At 42.9% G+C, this 17901-nt stretch overlaps 3 protein-coding genes across 7 annotated transcripts in view; 2 read left to right on the forward strand and 1 right to left on the reverse strand.

The window, feature by feature from the left end:
* Positions 1-300: 300 nt before the first annotated feature.
* On the forward strand, positions 301-2945 carry tmem127 (transmembrane protein 127). The gene is made up of 3 exons (XM_080893014.1): positions 301-1042; positions 1141-1305; positions 1399-2945. Exons 1-3 carry the CDS (start codon positions 805-807, stop codon positions 1707-1709), a joined length of 714 nt encoding a protein of 237 aa, XP_080749140.1. The 5' UTR covers positions 301-804; the 3' UTR covers positions 1710-2945.
* Positions 2946-4013: 1068 nt separating this feature from the next.
* Positions 4014-8512, forward strand: gatd3l (glutamine amidotransferase class 1 domain containing 3, like). Of its 3 annotated transcripts, none has more exons than XM_080894066.1 (7): positions 4014-4083; positions 4191-4325; positions 4408-4460; positions 4545-4658; positions 4749-4880; positions 5010-5102; positions 8010-8512. In XM_080894066.1, the coding sequence occupies exons 2-7, from the start codon at positions 4209-4211 to the stop codon at positions 8491-8493; spliced, it is 993 nt and encodes a 330-aa protein (XP_080750192.1). In that variant the 5' UTR covers positions 4014-4083; positions 4191-4208; the 3' UTR covers positions 8494-8512. The 3 variants fall into 3 exon arrangements, with proteins under 3 accessions (XP_080750192.1, XP_080750191.1, XP_080750193.1); XM_080894067.1 differs by having other exon boundaries at positions 4040-4325; positions 8010-8200; positions 8284-8512; XM_080894065.1 differs by having other exon boundaries at positions 4039-4325.
* A 1868-nt stretch (positions 8513-10380) lies between these two features.
* igsf9b (immunoglobulin superfamily, member 9b) overlaps positions 10381-17901 on the reverse strand; it is a 28307-nt gene continuing 20786 nt past the window's right edge. For 2 of the 3 annotated variants that reach the window (XM_080895184.1, XM_080895185.1), the window contains 8 exons: positions 17621-17859; positions 17413-17497; positions 17152-17322; positions 16967-17003; positions 13316-16732; positions 13009-13166; positions 12037-12248; positions 10381-11825 (listed from right to left, as the gene is read on the reverse strand). In XM_080895184.1, coding sequence (XP_080751310.1) covers positions 12049-12248; positions 13009-13166; positions 13316-16732; positions 16967-17003; positions 17152-17322; positions 17413-17497; positions 17621-17859 — 4307 coding nt within the window. In that variant the 3' untranslated portion in view covers positions 10381-11825; positions 12037-12048. The remainder of the gene's footprint in view (positions 11826-12036; positions 12249-13008; positions 13167-13315; positions 16733-16966; positions 17004-17151; positions 17323-17412; positions 17498-17620; positions 17860-17901) is intronic. The other variant, XM_080895186.1, reaches the window with a different exon arrangement.

Here is a 17901-nt window from a genome sequence, read left to right on the forward strand (position 1 = left end):
ATTTTATTGTATGTATTCTATTGATCTGAGGTTTTATCTTGTTTGTTCTTACCTAGCTTGCAAAGCACTTTGGTCAGACTTGTTTCTTTTAATTGTGCTATACATTTTTTGTCATCTCTTTTTATGATTTCCTATGAACTATTCACGCGAGCACGTTTATTTTGTTAATGTACAATGAGTGAGTTTAATAAAATAAAGACGAGAATTTTGTTATTGTATGATGACTTTCACTCCCATAGAAGGAGTCGCCAGTAGGTGGGAGTACTGACTTTCACAGCTATCGAGACCGCGAAGAAGAAGAATGGTATGAACAAGGAAGTCAAGTGTTTTCGAGGAAGCCAGCGGACGTTTCCTTTTGTTTTGTCTTTGTTTTTTGTGTACCAAATCGATCGTTAATTTATTAGTGTTGTTAGCTATATTACTTTATAGACGTATGACTGTCGTGTCGGTCGCTGTTAAAGTTATTTTTTGTAACAAAGAAAAACTTGACGAAATTTTACGTTTACGAGAAGTTAGCTTTTCAGGCTAACAACAGAGCTAGCAGGCCTGAACGCCATCTGTCCATTGTGTTGCCGTCAGTCAGACACCTGCACTGCTTTTGATTAAACAGCTAGTTTTATGGTCTATTTTAATTTGGAAACTGAGTGAACAAAGGAGCCGAGCCGCTGTCATCAGTCCAGAATTAGCTTTACCGGTTGTCGGTTTTGTGGCTTACTTGCTCGTTACTAGCGCAGTGCTGTCAGGTACACTGACAATAAAGGGAAAGCAACACTATACAATAGAGGACGAGGAAATCGGATTAGGATGTATGCCCCGCCGGGTTCTACTGTCCCTGGAGGCCGAAGGAGGAGAGGGGGCACCTCGTTGCCCAAGCAGCCGGAGCGGAGCCTTGTGTCGGCTCTTCCCGGAGCTCTGTCCATTACAGCGCTTTGTACAGCTCTGGCTGAGCCGGCTTGGCTCCGCGTCCACGGAGGAACCTGTCCGAGACAAGAGCTGGGGGTGTCAGATGTCCTGGGATACATCGACCCCAAGCTTCTGGATGGTGAGGCCCACACACAAGCTCCGTTAAAAACCCACAGTAGCAATTAATCCCAGAGCTCACGTGTAATGTTCTGTGATGTGGCCGTCTGTTCCCATCAGATTACTGCGTGAACCCGCAGACCATCTTGCTGCTGAGAGTAATCGCTGGCTTTTGTTTCCTGGGAATCCTCTGCAGTCTGACTGCTTTTCTCTTGGATGTGTTTGGTCCCAAGCACCCTGCCCTGAAAATAACCCGCAGATATGCTTTTGCACATATTCTCACAGGTAATAATCTTTTTTCCCCTCATGCTGTCTAGAAAAAGACAGACAATGTGTAAATTCAATGGTTTGTAACCGTTTCTTTCTGTCTCCCACCAGTGCTGCAGTGTGCCACAGTCATAGGTTTTTGCTACTGGGCCTCAGAGCTGATCTTGTCCCTACAGCAGCAGCACAAAAAGTACCACGGCTCTCTCATATACGTCACTTTTGCTATCAGCTTCTACCTGGTGGCGGGCGCGGGCGGAGCATCCATCCTCGCCACAGCTGCAAATCTCCTTCGTCACTACCCCACTGAGGAGGAAGAGCAGGCTTTAGAGCTGCTCTCGGAGATGGAGGACAGCAGTGAAACATTTCCTGCCGATTATGACATTGCCAATCAATTTCAACCGCCACCCGCATACACACCCTAATGCCACCAGACTCGCCTTGCTAACACCTTTCTCTCTCAGCACAGCTACTTAGCTTGATGGGCAAAGCCCCGCTCTTTATCAAATGGATATCTTTGCAAAAATACTGAGTGAACACAGCGTGTCAGTGCGCAGGTTCCTTGAATGACGGTGCTTGGGTGCATGAAAGCTTTCTTTAGTGGTGACAGAAATGTAGAAGCTAATTCTTACTTTCACCACTGGAGTTGTTGGTGAATTGCATGTAAATGGCTTTTAGGGATTTGGTTCTTACATGTAAAGAAAACTAAACTTGCTGGAAGTGCTCAACACGGCTCATGACAATTAATTGATGGAACAACCAGAGCTGGATTGTTTTTGTAGGATTTAGTTGAATGAGCGCTGTCGGCAGTTGTTTTGCTTTTGACCGGATGTGAGTGGAGCTTTGTTTGCGTTATGGTTTTAGTTTGACGTGCTTGCCATTTGTGTGAATTTCATTTTACCGACACCTTACAGATGCAGAAATACACTGACGAGATTCTTTGAACATCTTTATTTTATATAAGATATCAAATTGGACCTCATTTATTGTCTGTGCTGTCTTTTTGTAGTTTTTGCTTTGTTCTTCTTTTCACTAGTTAAGTCTTCGTTGTTCCCTTCTGTACTTGACATAAGAAAACTGTCAGAAATTGTGAGCCAGGTCTTTGGTGTTTTAAAACGAATCATGGTGTGTGTGTGTGTGTGTGTGTGTGTGTGTGTGTGTGTGTGTGTGTGTGTGTCTTCGCGCCGCGTGTAAGAGAGAGTGAGTGAGTGTGTGTGGCAATTGAGAGAAAGTGAGAAACATGTTTGTATTATTTCACAGTAAGGGTGACATTTAGTTTAAAAAACACCTCACAGCATCAGAAGTTGTTCATTATATTTCTTGTGTTTGCTTTTGAAAAAAAAAAAAAAAAATTTATTTGCACTTTGTGATTCCCACATGTGACCGTTTCAGTATGCATTTCCAGTGCATGAGTTCATTTGTGTGAAGACTTTAAACTTTGAGTCACAATCTCAACAAGAACATCTCCCACAGACAGAGGCTTGGACTTGTGACTGATGTTGTGATTCTTGTTGGTTGTGTATTGTTCTGTTGATTCCATAATTTTCTGCATTTGTCCCTCAAACTGTCACTATAACCCCCCTCCCTTCCTCAATTTGTAAATAATGATCATTTATACATTTAAAAAAGAAGTGATCATAATAAAGGAAACCTCATACTTTTGCCTCTCGCTCGTCATCTGTGAATTAACATTGTTTTAATGGGATTTCAGCAAATGCAGTCTGAAGGATCTGCATTGATCTAACAGTGTTGTGACTTTAACGTTCACGTCTGCCTGGGGTATTTCTGGTCTCGTAGTCTAGAGACTGTAGACACAACATGGCATTAAAGAGAGTAAGAGTCTTAAGGTCTAATGGACTTTAGAGGGCGTATGGTACGCCTTTTACTGTGAAGAGTTCAGAAGTATGAAGCAGTTTAAAAGCTTGATCCATCCGTTTTCTTAACCACTTATCCATTTGAGGGTCGCAGTGAGACTGGAGCCTAGCAGAGAGAGGCAGGGTACGTCTAAGACGTGTCGCAAGTCTGTTGTAGGGCTAACACAAAAAGACAGAAAGCCAATCACATTCACACAAATGAGTGATTCTGAATCACCATTCACCCTACCAAGAACAGAGAAACCCCATAGAAAAGCCCAATCCGACCGGGGGACTTGAACCCAGGATCTTTTTGCTGCAAAAAGAAAAAAAGTCTTACTGGCAAAGACTGCAAGGCTTTTCCTGGATGCACAATGTGATCAATAAACAGTCTTTTAATAATGAGCTACTGTAGAATAACGTATGTCATGAGGTTAAATTACAGACTGTCAAGTTCTGCCACACTTCATAAATCAGATTACCTTAGATTACTTTGAACTAGCTAAACGCAAAAGATTTAAACAATCCCTGTAATTGAATTGGGACAAAGGAGTAACTATAGAAAGCAGGAAAAAAGGGCTCACTCAGGCATCACTTCGATTGTTGCCTTATATAAAAGACACTGTGACTGTTCTGCCAAAGTATATGTTAGCTATTCTAACATTTTTAGCGTCTGTTCTGCAAGTTCGCTCGTCTGCATCTGTCACCAAGAGTTAAACTATTAAAAGGTCAAGATACCGTTTGGGTTGAAGCACTACATGTTTACATTGCTCTTCAAAGCTGAAGTGTCACTCTGTGGCCAAATGACTTAATCAGATAAATAAACAAGGTATTAATAGGAAAGAGTGTTCATGAGGAGGAGAGTAAGTCAGTCAAGGCGAACAAGAGACGACTCTTCTCAGAAGACAGAGCTTACGTGGCAACGTCACTTAGCCCCACTCTACAGGTATATATACGGACAACCTCGTTGACATCAACACCACGACCATTAAAAGTCTCTACGTGGCTCGGTGGTAAAACTGTGAAGTCTTTTTTATTTTTCTTCTACAACAGTGAGATTGAAGCTAAATCATGCTGGCAACCAGGGCTTTGCTGTCAAAACAAACGCTGGCTGTTCTTTCTCGCCAGCCTGCCTGCTTTGTGCACCAGGGTGACTACGGCAACTGGGGAAATACTAACGTTGCAGTGGTAAGTGATGCAGATCAGTCTGGGAGAAAGGAGCAGATCCAGTGTGGGTGTAGTTGTGATTTGGTGAGTCCATGTGTTTCAGGTTTTCTCAGGATGTGGATGGTGGGACGGTACTGATGTCCATGAAGGGGTTTAGTGAGTATCACTCCTGCTGAGGTCAGGAAATGCACATGACTGAATTAACACAGGCAGATGGTAATGCACCCCTCTCGTCTTCAGCACCATGTACCACCTGAGCCGTAACGGCGCCCGCTTCCAGATGTTTGCTCCAAATCAACAGCAGATGCACGTGATTGACCACATGAGAAAGCAACCTGCCTCTGGAGAGAACCGGTGGGCCTCGAAGATGGGCGCAGTGGGCGTTTTGACTTTGTCTATGGTTACGTGGGTGCACTTTGTGATGAATTCTGTCCATCCCCGCAGGAACATGATGATGGAGGCAGCCCGCTTCAGTCACGGACAGGGAATGACACAAATGCAGGACCTGTCCAAGCTGGACGTCAACAGCTTCGATGCCGTCATCTTTCCAGGAGGCCATGGAATCATCAAGAATCTGTGAGGAGTGCTGACATGTGAAGAAATCACTCTGAGACCGGCTGGTGTAAAACAGAGTTAGGATTAGATACAACACAAGTTTGTATTACATTAAAAATGAACCACTAATTATTAGTTTTTACTCTTCAGATCATCTTTTATGAAGGACGGCAAAGACTGCAAGCTGCACGGCGACGTGGAAAGGGTGCTTAAGGATTTCCATCGTTCACGCAAGCCTATCGGGTGCGTATGATCCGAGCAATATTCACTACTGCAGTACTGATGGAGAATTTGATAAATCACGAGGCCACTTTAAAGACCGCCAGTGAGTTCTGGCACGCTTTAAATCAGATTATGTTAGATTACTTTAAACTATTTAAAGATTTAAACAATCCCCGTAATGGAATTGGGACAATGGAGAGGCTGTAAAAAGGAAAACAGTCAGGCAGTGAATGCTGAGCTGCTGACTGAGAGACTTCATATTTATAGTGTGATTCTGTTAGTAGTTACTAATATGATGTTATTAGGTAAAAATGATCACATCGCATCCTTAAAATTTGTTAGTCATTTCATTTCCTGCGAGTAAAGATTTGCACATGGAAATCTGACTTCTACTGTGGAACAGTGAAACTACTGAGAATAGTCAGTGTGTTAAAATAACAAACCCAGTCGAGAAGAAAAGCTGCATATAATTAAATAAGTGATTGAGAAGATTTACAAATCGTGTGCTAAAAGTTTCCTTATTGGCTCTCACTGATCAGAGCAGACAGCAGGACAAGCAGAGTCCTAAGCTGACATCGAGGAACATGAGGGCAGGCAGACCACACAAATCCTACAGTTCAAAGCAGACAGGACAGTCTTGGTACTGACACTCCGGTGTTGTTCAAAAATAGTTTGTTTTTTTTTTTAAAAAAGGAAAAAGAAAGAAAAAAAAATCAGGATCACAATAATCTATGAAAATCTCCAGGTTCATGTAACCCCTCTTACTTTAGTGCTTTTTTTCACTTAATCCAATGCTAATTTTTTAAATTAGCATTGGATTAACTTCATCCTGATCCGGATTCAAACTGTATGAGACGACCAAATCCCGATTGCGCCTGTTCTAAATGGGACTACATACATTATGACAGTGCAGGGTGCTGGCTGTGGCTTCTGGGTATTCTGAACCCACGTTTTAAATCATAAGATCATAATGAGCCTCATTTATGGAGAGAACAGATTTTTAAAGCTGGCTTTCCTACATGAATGTGTACTTACACTTTTTTTGACTGCAGCACCTCAGATGATTGTGTCATTGCAGGCAGTCCTGATGTATGACAGGGCTGATTTTCTGGTTAGAGAAACCTTTTTCCCACTTTACTGCAGTAAAACGTCTATACATAGCCTAATGTTTACCTCATCTACATGATCTCTCCAACTGTTGGTTTATTTGATCAATTTTAAACTTTTATTACATTTTCTTCACAAAATCCCCCTAAATTCACTCTTCTGTTGGGATTAGGATAATCCAGATTTTTTTTTTTTCTTTTTTGGATCAGTAACCCAATCGCACTAAAAAGTTTTGAACGAGGCTAGATTACGTAATGTAATCTGATTACAGAATGCCTTTTTGTCTTTTGAAAACATCTGTTCAGACTGCTTCTGACCGGTTTGGCCTTGGTGACTGCGTTGGCACAAGGGCACTGATGAGGTGATGAGCAGTGGCTGCGCAGACAGGGAACAGGGTGCAGAAGGCCTGGTCAAAGGTCAAAGGAGATGCGGGATTACAGGAATTAAAGAGTGGAGTTGGAGGCTGAGTAGGGTTAAAAAGTGCTCTTGACCGCAACCCAAAGAGGATTAATCCTTTCCTACTGCCATTAATGCGTACAGAGGAGTCGGAGCCATTACAGATTATTTAAAGACTAAAACAGCCATCATTTGTAGCCATTCTACCATCAAGAGCAAAGGCCTTCAAATGTTTTGCAAGCTGTGTAATTTGGGAGTGAGTATCACTGTCAAAGTGATGACATGTTTCTATTGCAGACGGGAGCCCTGCTGCCTCCATATAACACCCCCTCCATTGTTCTGTTTTGTCAGAGCTGTAATTGAGTCTTTAAATCTGAAAACGATCTGCCAACAAAACAAGCAAACCTATATTTAGAATCACGCCACCTTTCTTAAACCGAGAATTTAGTGCCTGGGGGGCATAATGAGTACTCTGCAATGCGCATCTCCATCCATGGCACAAACCCTCCAGCTGCAGCTTCATGCAGAAAAAAAAAAAACCTTAGCTTTTCAGTGCCACGATGTCTGACAGGCAGATCAAAAGGTGCAAAGAGGGGCGAGGAAATGTTCAATGTCTGTGAAGACTGCGGCTCGCAGGCAGCACTCTTAAAACTCAAATACCTGCGCAGTGCATTAGAAACTGCTCTCATTTCTCCTGAGAAATAACTGAACAGTGCTTCATGCATGTCTGTATTTAGCTTTGTTAACAGTATTTAAAAATGTGGGTAGAATAGAGAATGACGTATCCTGTCTGTTAGAGGTGGGTGGATCAATCGAAGTATCGATAGTATTGATACCAATGCTGGTATTGGAATCAGATTGAGTCTGGTAATAGGAACGATACTTTATTTCTGCCCTCTAAGTTTAGTATGTAGCCCAATGAATTGGATTGATGCATTATTAATGAAAACATATATTAAATTAAAGAAAGGTTTATAAAAAATCTACACAAAATAAAAAACTTTTGGTTGTCATGGTTATTTTATTTATAGCCTTTAGCACATTTAAACAACTGAAGCTGATCCGAAGACAGGCACATTTACATCCCAGCTCTGAAACAAACCCAGTTTCAAAATACATGAGTTTTTTTGTCTTGACTAATAATTGTAGAAAGTAAAAATGACTGTGACTGTGTTTAGAATTTGCAAACTGATGATGTTTTATCTCATAAATCATTTTCCAAATTAAAACTTTGTTTTTGGGGGGATTTAATTTGCTGTTAAATGATCATATTAATCCTAATCTAGCCACCAGTTTTGTGGTGTCACACCAAATCAGTGCTGCTCTGGGAGAGACTTTCTTTTCTCAGGACTCAGTCCCACCTGTCTGGCTTACACCGGTAAGTCTCCGACCTCAGACAACTGTCCTCTCCTGCTCCTGTTTCAGACTCGCCAGCATGGCTCCTGTGCTGGCCTGCCGTGTGCTGCCGAGCATTGAGGTAACCATGGGTTACGAGCGAGACGACAACACCCGCTGGGGAAACTGGCCAAACACAAACATGGTGCAGGCTGTGAAGGGCATGGGTGCTCGCCACAACGTCCGTGAGCCATATATATCCTTTCCAAGGTTTCTGTTCAGTATTAATATCAGTGAAAAATATTCTCTTTGTCATTATCCTGAAATAACCTCTGATTTGACCTTAACCCTTTCCTTTACGAAGCCTATGTGGATGAGAAGAACAAAGTGGTTAGCACTCCATCCTTCATGTGGGAGACTGATTATCACTATCACTATATATTTGATGGTATTGGAAATATGGTCAAGCATGTCATGCGCATGTCAACCAAGTGAGGTGACATCTGGAGAAGAAATAGTGCTACTGCAAAATATACACCTGTGTACTGTGATGAATTCTTACCTGAAACAATAAAAAAAATAGTTTAGTAAAACAGCAAATGCTGTGTGTTGTGTAATCTTGTTTGGTCAATATGAGAGCTAAGGATGGGGTTAAAGACAGCGACTGTGAAATCCACTGCGCTTCCTCAAAATAACAAGTCAGAGTTTTAATAGCAAGTGTCCTCTTTTGGTACATTTGTGCTCTTAACTGCTGATTTGGGAGCATGAGAAAGCACCATCACAGCTACTTCCACCAACTTAACAGATAAACATCACATGGAGAAAATATTTAATAGTTTTAATCCCAAAAAGTGTAGACAAAGTCTAATATTGCACAAATACCCCGACATTTTAAGTCCTTAAATCAAACTGTGATTCAGCTTTCTGCAGAACACTGCCTGCACTCACAATAGTTAGTCATGTAAAGAAAAGTAATCTTGGGAAAAACTGGGAACAAAGGTAAGTGGCAGTTAGTGTCTGTCAATCAAAGCACTTAGTTAACTGATCAGCAAGTGTGAGCTTCTCTGTAAATGCAGACATTTTGTCAGTTTGCTGGTTTGGAGTATTCGGGTGTGTGTTAAAATAATCCCACAGTGTTCCCAGGAGTGACATCCCAGCAAATTCACCCCAAGGTCAGACCACGCAATGCTGAGAAAAACTGGGAAAAACCCAACAGCTACATCAGACTCTAGAGACCTCAGTTAGCTGATCTTAGTCAGTCGTTAATGTTAAAGCTTATAACAGTATAATTAGAAAAAAACTGAACAAGTAGTGGAGATGCCTGGCCATGTTTGTTAAAGAAAAAAACAAACATCAGCACAAACACCTCACACCGTCTGTCAGGCACGGTGGGGAAGCGATAATGATTTGGCCACAGGACCTGGGCACTTTCTGTAAGACCTCCACAAAGTCATGCAGAAAACAATTACTTCATGCCATTGCTGCTTAAGATGGTTCTGCAAGCTGCAAGTAAGTAGAATCTAACAGAGCCTCTGAAATACTTTTAATATGAAAGATAAAGCTGACTTGACTTTGTGTCATTTTGAAAGCAATGGCAGCCTCATACCTACAGGTTTGCTATAAACAAGCTTTGGTAACACTTTATAACATGGCCCATGACTAAAGGTGTAATTCCTCCGCATTTAAACAGAATATGAATTTATTTTACTTGTGTACTTATTTTACTAGTGTACTTATAATATAGATGAGGAAATATAGTTTTTCTGCAAAATTGCCAAAAACTTGTACACAGTACTTAAAATGACTTACAATACAACTTGTGCCTCTTTTCCTGTCAAATATCCAAAATTTTAGATACACCTTTTAGATCACTTGTGCACTATTTAAATTCACTTACAATATAATCATTTTCTCTTTGCTGAAGGTGTTTTCCGTTATTGTAGTCTGTTTTTTACAACAACTTCCTGCTGATCTACAACTCTGCACATATTCAAAAACAGACTCCAAACCTTTTTATTAACCCGGGTTTACACTGAATAGGTCCTGTTGATTTGTTTTGTTTTTGCTGTTTTCACTGTCTTTAAGGCATTGTAAACCTACACAGGGTTTTAATGCTGTTGTCTTATTAAGCACATTGATTTTACACATGTAATGTGCTATATCAATAAAATTGTTATTGCTATATAAATCTAAAATCTACTTAGATTATAATTATTTCTAATTTTTCTGTAAAAAAAAAAAAGAACTCGTAGTGTACCTACCTTCAACTACTTGTAGATAAATATAATTACAAAATAATAATAATAATAAAGAAATTCAATTTAATTACAGGGGAATTAGACTCTTTAGAAGCCTTATTTTAGAGGGTTACCCAAGCTTTAATGAGAGGGACTATTGTGTTAACAGTGATAGGTGTTAAGTGTTTAGAAAAGAAAATCAGTCAACACTCTTTCAGTCTGATGCATTCTGAATAAAACAATTTATTCATTACAAACATATAAAAATGACAAAAAACAGCCAGGTGGTAAGATATAAAAATTTCCAGTTTATACAGAGCTTCCAAAGCCATCGTCAGAAATGCATTTTCATCTGGGTTAGGAAAGTAAATATAGTACAAATCCCAAACTATAGCTACAAAGATATTCTTTAGATCTCTGTTTGTCAGGTGATGTACAAAAGCGTCTTCTGTTCGGTAAAAAAAAACCCCCAAAACAAACAAAAAAACGGGCACAAAATTCATAACAGACTTCAAATACAGAATCAGAAGTCGATGAAATATTCACAGTGCTGCCTTCACATCGAGGATGTGAATTGTAAACATCGTTGCATATCGTAAGTCGCTTCAATAAATATACACAAATACTCATTGTGTGAGGAGAAGGTGTTCGATCAGTGTGAATCCTCCGGTTTTTGTTTGAATACATCCCGCCACTCGAAACCTCTCCACTGTCATTCAGGGTGATGTGAATAAAATAAGGCAAAAATAAATTTCCCTGTGTATCTTATCAAGTCTTACAGTATCTGTTATTCATAAATCGCAGAGGTAAAGTCTGACTGACTCAGGTGGAGTAAAGAAGCGTTTTTCTTTGAAGAGGACTGTACACAATACAACATTCAATCATTCACAATAAACTATATATAAACATTTATACATTTTTAACAAATACAGGGGCAAGATTTTAGGTGAACTGATTAATAAGAGCTCAATGGGAGGATGTTACTGGGACAGATAATATGTGGGACACATAATTTTAGGCAACCAAAGGGCGAGTCATAGCAGGAAGTGAGCAAATTCTTGTAAAGGATCAGTAACACAAATTGCAGGAAGCCTTAGCATTATTTAAACTGCAAGTACTATTATTATTGTTTAAGTACTTAGTCTCATTAAGTGGGAGTGGGAAGAAACTGTTTTTAGTGCTGTTTGATTGGTATCACAGGCGACATTAGAGACACAGACACTGCTCAAACTTCCCCCTTTTTTTTTTTTTTTACTAAAGGAGCGTCTTAAACAGTCCAAATACGTAGCAGGCTGTTGCTTTTATAAAGCAGGTCTTTCTGAGCTGTGGACTGTAAAAAAAATTTTAAGCCTCCCTAAACTTTTCATTCCTTTGGGCCTGATTGTCAAGATTACAAAATAAAACCTCAAACACAGCTGCACGCACTTTGTAAGAAAAATAAATAATTCCTTTTCAGCTTCATTATGCAAAGCACAATGGAACAACAAGACAAGAAAAAGAATACGCAATCCAAAAACAACCGAAGAGTTGCTGTCTTACATTTGATGAGCAATGTCCATTTTAAAAGAGGATTCACATAACAAAGCTCCAGTGAGGTGTGACTGTGTGGTGACCACAGCGCTGTCGTTAATTCATTAAAACTGCTATTTGATATCTCCCTTAGAGGTACCTGTGAAAGACAAAAACACAGGAGTTTAGCATTACACGAACCTTGAAGGGCCAGGTTAAAGGAATTTAAATATAATCAGAACGTTTTAATCAAGCACAACTTCACTGCACATCAATGATATGAAAGCAGGCAAGAAGATGGTGCAAGCAAGGCGACCAGTGAGAGGTGGAGAAAGGAGGAAGAAGGCGAGAGGGCAGGCAGAATAACGGACCGAGTTAAGCTGCTAGAGCAGTGCTGAGCTGGAGTCAGAGTCTGAATCGTGGCCAGGGGTGACGCAGGGCTCACGGGAACAGATGGATTCCTGAGCACGCCTGTACTCTTCGTACTCCAGGCGGAGAGCGTTGAAACGTGCTTCACTTAGAGAGCGGCTGAACTGGCATCGAGGTGGATTGAAAACTGGCGGGCTGACTGAGGGAGACGGGCCTGGGGGGGTGGGTGAGGTGAGGCACAGGAAATGCATGGATGGGCATGTCATGGGACAAGCTCACAATAATCACAGCACGAGGGCACAGGATGAACACATGCAGCCATCACTGTAAGGCAGGATTCACATGGATATGCTGCTTCAGTGCTTGACGGTGGTTGTTTCCCAGCTGGCTCTTATAAACTTTGTTCTATTCACTTTTATTTAGATAGTGCCAATTCACAACAATAATCGCCTTAAGACGTTTTATATTGTAAGATAAAAACACTATAATAATAGAGAGAAACCCCAAAAATCTCATGACCCCTGTGAAAAACTACTTGGTGACAGTGGGAAAGAAAAACTCCCTTTTAACAGGAAGAAACCTCCACCTGGCTGAGTCATCTGCCACAAGTGGTTGCAGGTGAGGTTAATTATTCAATACAATGATGGACTTCTTCTTTTTGTTGACGATGAACTGCACAAACGGGCACATCGCTCTCTCAGGATATTTTCCTAACACGATTTCTGGAAAATCGGAATAAATGTGATGTGACGCCTGCACTGGCATTTCAAAAGCAAAGCAATGGATCCATAATTAGTTTGGCAACATGTGATGTCACCAGATTTAATGTAACTAGCAAATTAGTCGGGGTAATATCAAAGTGCATGAAAAGTGAGAGCACCGAAGCATGAAACACATCCGTGTGAATCCTGCCTAAGCATTTCACTCATAAGGAAACATGCAACATAAAGAAGAAAAGTAACAGAAATAGTCACCTTTGAACCGCTGATCCTGGAGGCCACCGGCTTGATCCCGACTGCCTCTCTGTAAACCTGTTTGTGACTGATCAAACTTTGTGGCCTCCAGGACCTCAGAGTCCACACAGGCATCAGCAGAGTCCCACTCATAACTCTCATCTACTGATGTGTTCCTTCTAGACACACAAAACAAGGTGGTAAGAATAAAAGCAATTACCAACAAGTAAAATGACAATATTAATGTTATTTTGGCAACAGAAAGAAGTCCTTCAGCCGTGAGGACGCTCCAGTTTGTTTTGCTTTTTCAGGTGTGACGGTGTTTCACCTTTTCGCTCTCCTCTCAGGCAAATCCATGTCAGCTCTGTGACGCTCATTTTCCTCTGTGGTTTCTGGGGAGCTGAGCAGCGTGGGAGTGATGGACAGGGACTGCCGGAAGAGTCCAGCACTCCCTCTACCACTGCTCTGACTGGCATAACTGGCCCTGCCCCCCTCCCTGATTTCTCTGCCTTCCCGGATCTCGGTCTCCCCTCCCCTCCCCATCATCCTGTCAGGATGCCTGTAGATCTCTCCCTCTCGTGGTGGGAAAGGGGCGTAGTAAGGTGAGGGCCAGCTAATGCCCCTGGGCAGGTAGGACCTCGGAGGACCTCTCCTTGAGTCCATGGGTTTCAGGCCATCCCCTCTGGATCCTGCCCAGTGCTGGTGCTGGTAGTGGGGGATGGGGATAGAGGAGGGCATGGGGACATATTTATGTTGGACAGACCTCAGAGCTTCAGGATAAGTGGGGGACCATCTGGAGGATTCTGGGAAAACGGTAGCTTGCCGTCGTGGATCGGAGGGTTCCATCAGTGGGGAGACTGAGGTTTGTCTGGGTAGATACGCAGCAGGCGTGAGGTAGGAAGGACTAGCTAAAGATCTTTGTGCGTGATGAGGCCTCTCTAAGCTGCCCATGCTGGGGCGCCTGAACGGGACATACTCCCTCCAGGAGGGGCCTGGCCTGGGGAGGGAAGGCGGTGTGCGACCCAAACTATAGGACTTCACCCTGACGTCTGGGTTTGGGAATTCATCCCAGTAGCATCTCTCAGAAATATAAGTCCTTGGGCTCTCAAAGTGCTCCCACCTCTGTGGGCCCAGGCTGATAGATTTCTTTAGAAAAGGACGAGGCTGTCCCATACCTGAAAGAGTCCTGCAGGGACCTATGCTTAAGGATTTCTTTAGAAATGGCACAGGGGCTTGATTTATACGCGATACAATGTTATTAGTCCTGCTGCCCTGAGAAGCTTGTCTTTGGGATTGCTCTGATAAAGACTCACTACTGTCTACAAAACTCTGCGAGTGTTTTGACACTATATCCGCCATGCCTTTAGCTGCACTGTACAAGGTGTGAGCTGACCTGGACCCAAGTCTGGATTCGGGCCTGTATGTGCTCTTATTTCCAACATGAATCTTTGTTTTCTCATCATAGAGCTGCTTGCTAGTTTTTTCTGGGCCGGGTGAGAATGGTTTTGGGTCATCAGGAAATCTTACTCTAGCTTCCCCATGGCGGGAACGTCCATAATCTTGTTTTTTACTAGTGTCAAAGCTGGCCTCAGCAGCGCCTGCAGAATGAGTTTGTTTAAAGCAAACCGCTTCTTGGTTTGAGCCAGTTTCACGGTTTTCCTGAACATGAACCTCCCAGTTTTTAGGAACTACATCAGGTTTAGCCACCACTGATTTTTCTGGCTTTAGTTCTGAGTTTTCCCCTTTGCTGTCTGTGACTTCTTCCACAGGCTCATCCACACTCATTTCAATAAAACCAGGAAGGCTCAGATACTCGAGAATTGCACTTGTCTGGAGTGGGGACATTTTGGGAGATTGAGCTGTGGGCTTGGCCTTGAAGGAGTCTGACATTCTGGGGACAGAAAATTGAGACTGGTCGCTCTCGGCTTCTTCCACGAGAGTTAAGGATGATATGGGGCTAGGGCTGTCAGAGAAAAGGCATCTGTCGCTCCTCCGGGAGCGTGCTCGGATTCCTTCTTTCTCTAAGTCAGAGTAAAATCCTGGACTTCGTCGGTCATCCTGGACTGGAGTCTCTCTCCCTTTAGCCTTTGGCCCCACTTTGTGATGCTCATAAGGCAAAGTAGAGTAACTGGAGGTACTGGGATCCCTTGTGGATGTGTAGTCTGTGTCTGCAGGTCTCTCAGGCTGATTACAAGGTGAAGAAGCTGAACTTTCAGGCCTCTCACTCATTAATGAAGGACTTTTGGCAGCTGTCTCCCAGAGATGAGTGCCTCCATAAGCATACGAATGCCTTGACCTCCGTCCTGCAATATCTTCATGCTGTGTCTTTTCCATTATGTCCTGCTCATTGATGGACTTCATGTATATATCAGGATTTCCCTGAGGACTCAGTGACCGCGCTCGATCTGGTTCGTCGACACACATAGAAGGGGGTTCACTGGTAACATCAGGGGAGATTGTGGGGAGAGAGGTGTTCTGGGTGACCGGAGACCGTGATGAATCAACAGCAAGCGAGTCCTCGGTGGTTTCTCTACAGAGGCGAGGACGCCGTGGCCTGGGCGATGCGGTCTCCTGAGGAGTCTGTACAGGAATAAGGCTGGTCACAGATGTTACAGGGCTAATGTCCCACTGAATGCGAGACATGGGGAGCCGGTCCATGGGACTGCTTGTGTTGCCAAAGTAGCACGCTCTCCTATAGTCAGACACGCGACTTGTTTGACCCAAAGGCCTATGTTTCTGTCTGATACTAACATCTTGTGGTTTCCATACAGGTTCTTCTTCTGACTCAGGCTCATCCCTCTGAGGACTTTCTGTTTTATTAGTCTGATGTTCATCTCTCCCACGATTTCGACTTCTTTGCTCAGCTGTATAGCTCTTTAGCTCTCTCTCCATTTCTTCCCTCTCTTTTGCCAGCTGGACACACTTGTTAATGTTATCCCTCTCCAGCTCACTGTCAAGTTGTGAGACTAAGGTGCTGTTATTAGTCAACTGACTCTCCATAGGCTCATAGCTTGAAGGCTGTGGCCTGTCTGTGTCTCTATCCAGAAGCTTTGTCCTCCTTCCAAAGGAGGGCAGCAGGTCTTCTGTGTGTCCTGTCATGCGATACCTCCTCAGAGGATCACTGGATTTCTTCTCACTGTTGTCTGAATAAAAGCTGGCTCTTTCTAAAAGAGCCTCTGAGCTTTGCTCGTCATCAGAATAAAAGCAGCCATGACGGGAGAAGTTTCTGGCCATGGCCCGTACTCTTCCAGGGGAGGAAGGAGGCCTGCTCAGCTCCGGGACATCCACCGTGAGAGGAGAATCCTTCCTCTCATCTTTCTCTGAGCTTAAAATGCTCGACTTTGCAGAGTCCCTAAAGGATGTCCTGCTGCTTCCTGAGCCACTTGCCCCACCAGCTCCACCATTACTTTGTAGGACAGTCTTCTTTAAATGTTTTCTATTCGAGGGACTAGAACCCTCTGGCAGTGGCTGGACAATGAAGCGTCCATCCGGACCTCTGGAAATGGACTCCAGAGCACTTGGTGAGGGCGCCTGAGACCCCAGGTGACTCTCAAAGAGTGTGTAATGAGGTGGCGGAGAAGAATTGGACAAGAGTTGCTTCCGTTGGTCGTGGTATTCGCCGTGACTTCCCCTGTCAAACGAGGATCGATCGGACTGTGAGCAGGACGAGTTGGGAAAGAAAGGAAGTGGTGGACACAGCTTCAGCTTCAGGACACTGTCTGGACTGCGAGGGGGTGAGCGAACTCTGAGAAAGTCAGACAGGAAATAAATTGCTGTTAAAGTTGATTAAAGCTGAAGATTGTGCTCAGCTTCTTCCGTGGTAACAGAGAATAAAAATAGCTGCCTTTACCGTTTTATCACATGCACATAATAATCATATATCAATTAGAAAATAAGCTTTACAACAGCACCATAAATAAATATTACTGCATGTGGTCTATTTCAAATACAATATAAATAGGGGGATTCCTACACTTACTCTTGAGATGTGCTCTTCTGAAGTGCAGATGGCAGATCTGCCAAAATGTAAGGAAAGGAAAAAATATCAGACACCAGCACGGATGAAACTCTCAAATCATATAATTAACTTAAACTTGGGAAAAGTATACGTGCTCAAACTTTCAAATTTAAAACTTGTGTTTGTATGATTAAATCACACTTTACCTTGTCTTCTCTTCCTGCGCCGGCGCTGTCTCCTCTGACTCATGTAGCATGCTGTCACCAAAGACAGAACGATGGCCACAAACAGGAAGCACACTCCAGCTAACACACCAGCCAACAGCGGCTCAGGGATAACCTCCAAGAGACTTGGGCGCAGGGGGTAAACCTCCATCCCTGTAATCAGACCAGTCAGAGGCCACTAATTCCAGCAGTTATCAACTTGAGGGGTGTAATGCTTTTAGTAATTTGTACAAAGCCACATACCGATGGTGGATACATTGACAGACTCGCTGGGCTCACTGAGCACTTTATTGCAGCGAGACATAAGCCTCAGATCATAATTCGAGTCCTGAGAGAGACGGATCAGGATTTTTATTATAGACATAAACTAGCACTCATTTAAAGAGTGGCTTTTCATAAAAAATCAGTATAACTTTAATTTCATATAAAACAATTAAGTATAAGAACTTACCCTCAGCAGTCCCTGAACAAGCAGGTCACTCTGATTGGCGCTGATGTTGCTGGTGAGGATGACCCACTGCCCCTGATCCCTGCGGGCCTGCAGTACATAACCTGTCAGTGGAGAAAATGGAGCTTCGGGAGGAAACCATCGCAGCAGAACGCCTTGCTCGGTCCGGTTGGCTGACAGGAATATGGGAGGATCCAGAATTGGGAGAGTGGTGACAGCTGTAGGAGCTTCTGTTGGCACAGCTGGTAAGAAAGCAAAGTATAAGTTAATACTTATAAATACTC

Source organism: Rhamphochromis sp. 'chilingali', assembly GCF_963969265.1.
Source record: "Rhamphochromis sp. 'chilingali' genome assembly, chromosome: 10".
NCBI classification, from domain to species: domain Eukaryota; kingdom Metazoa; phylum Chordata; class Actinopteri; order Cichliformes; family Cichlidae; genus Rhamphochromis; species Rhamphochromis sp. 'chilingali'.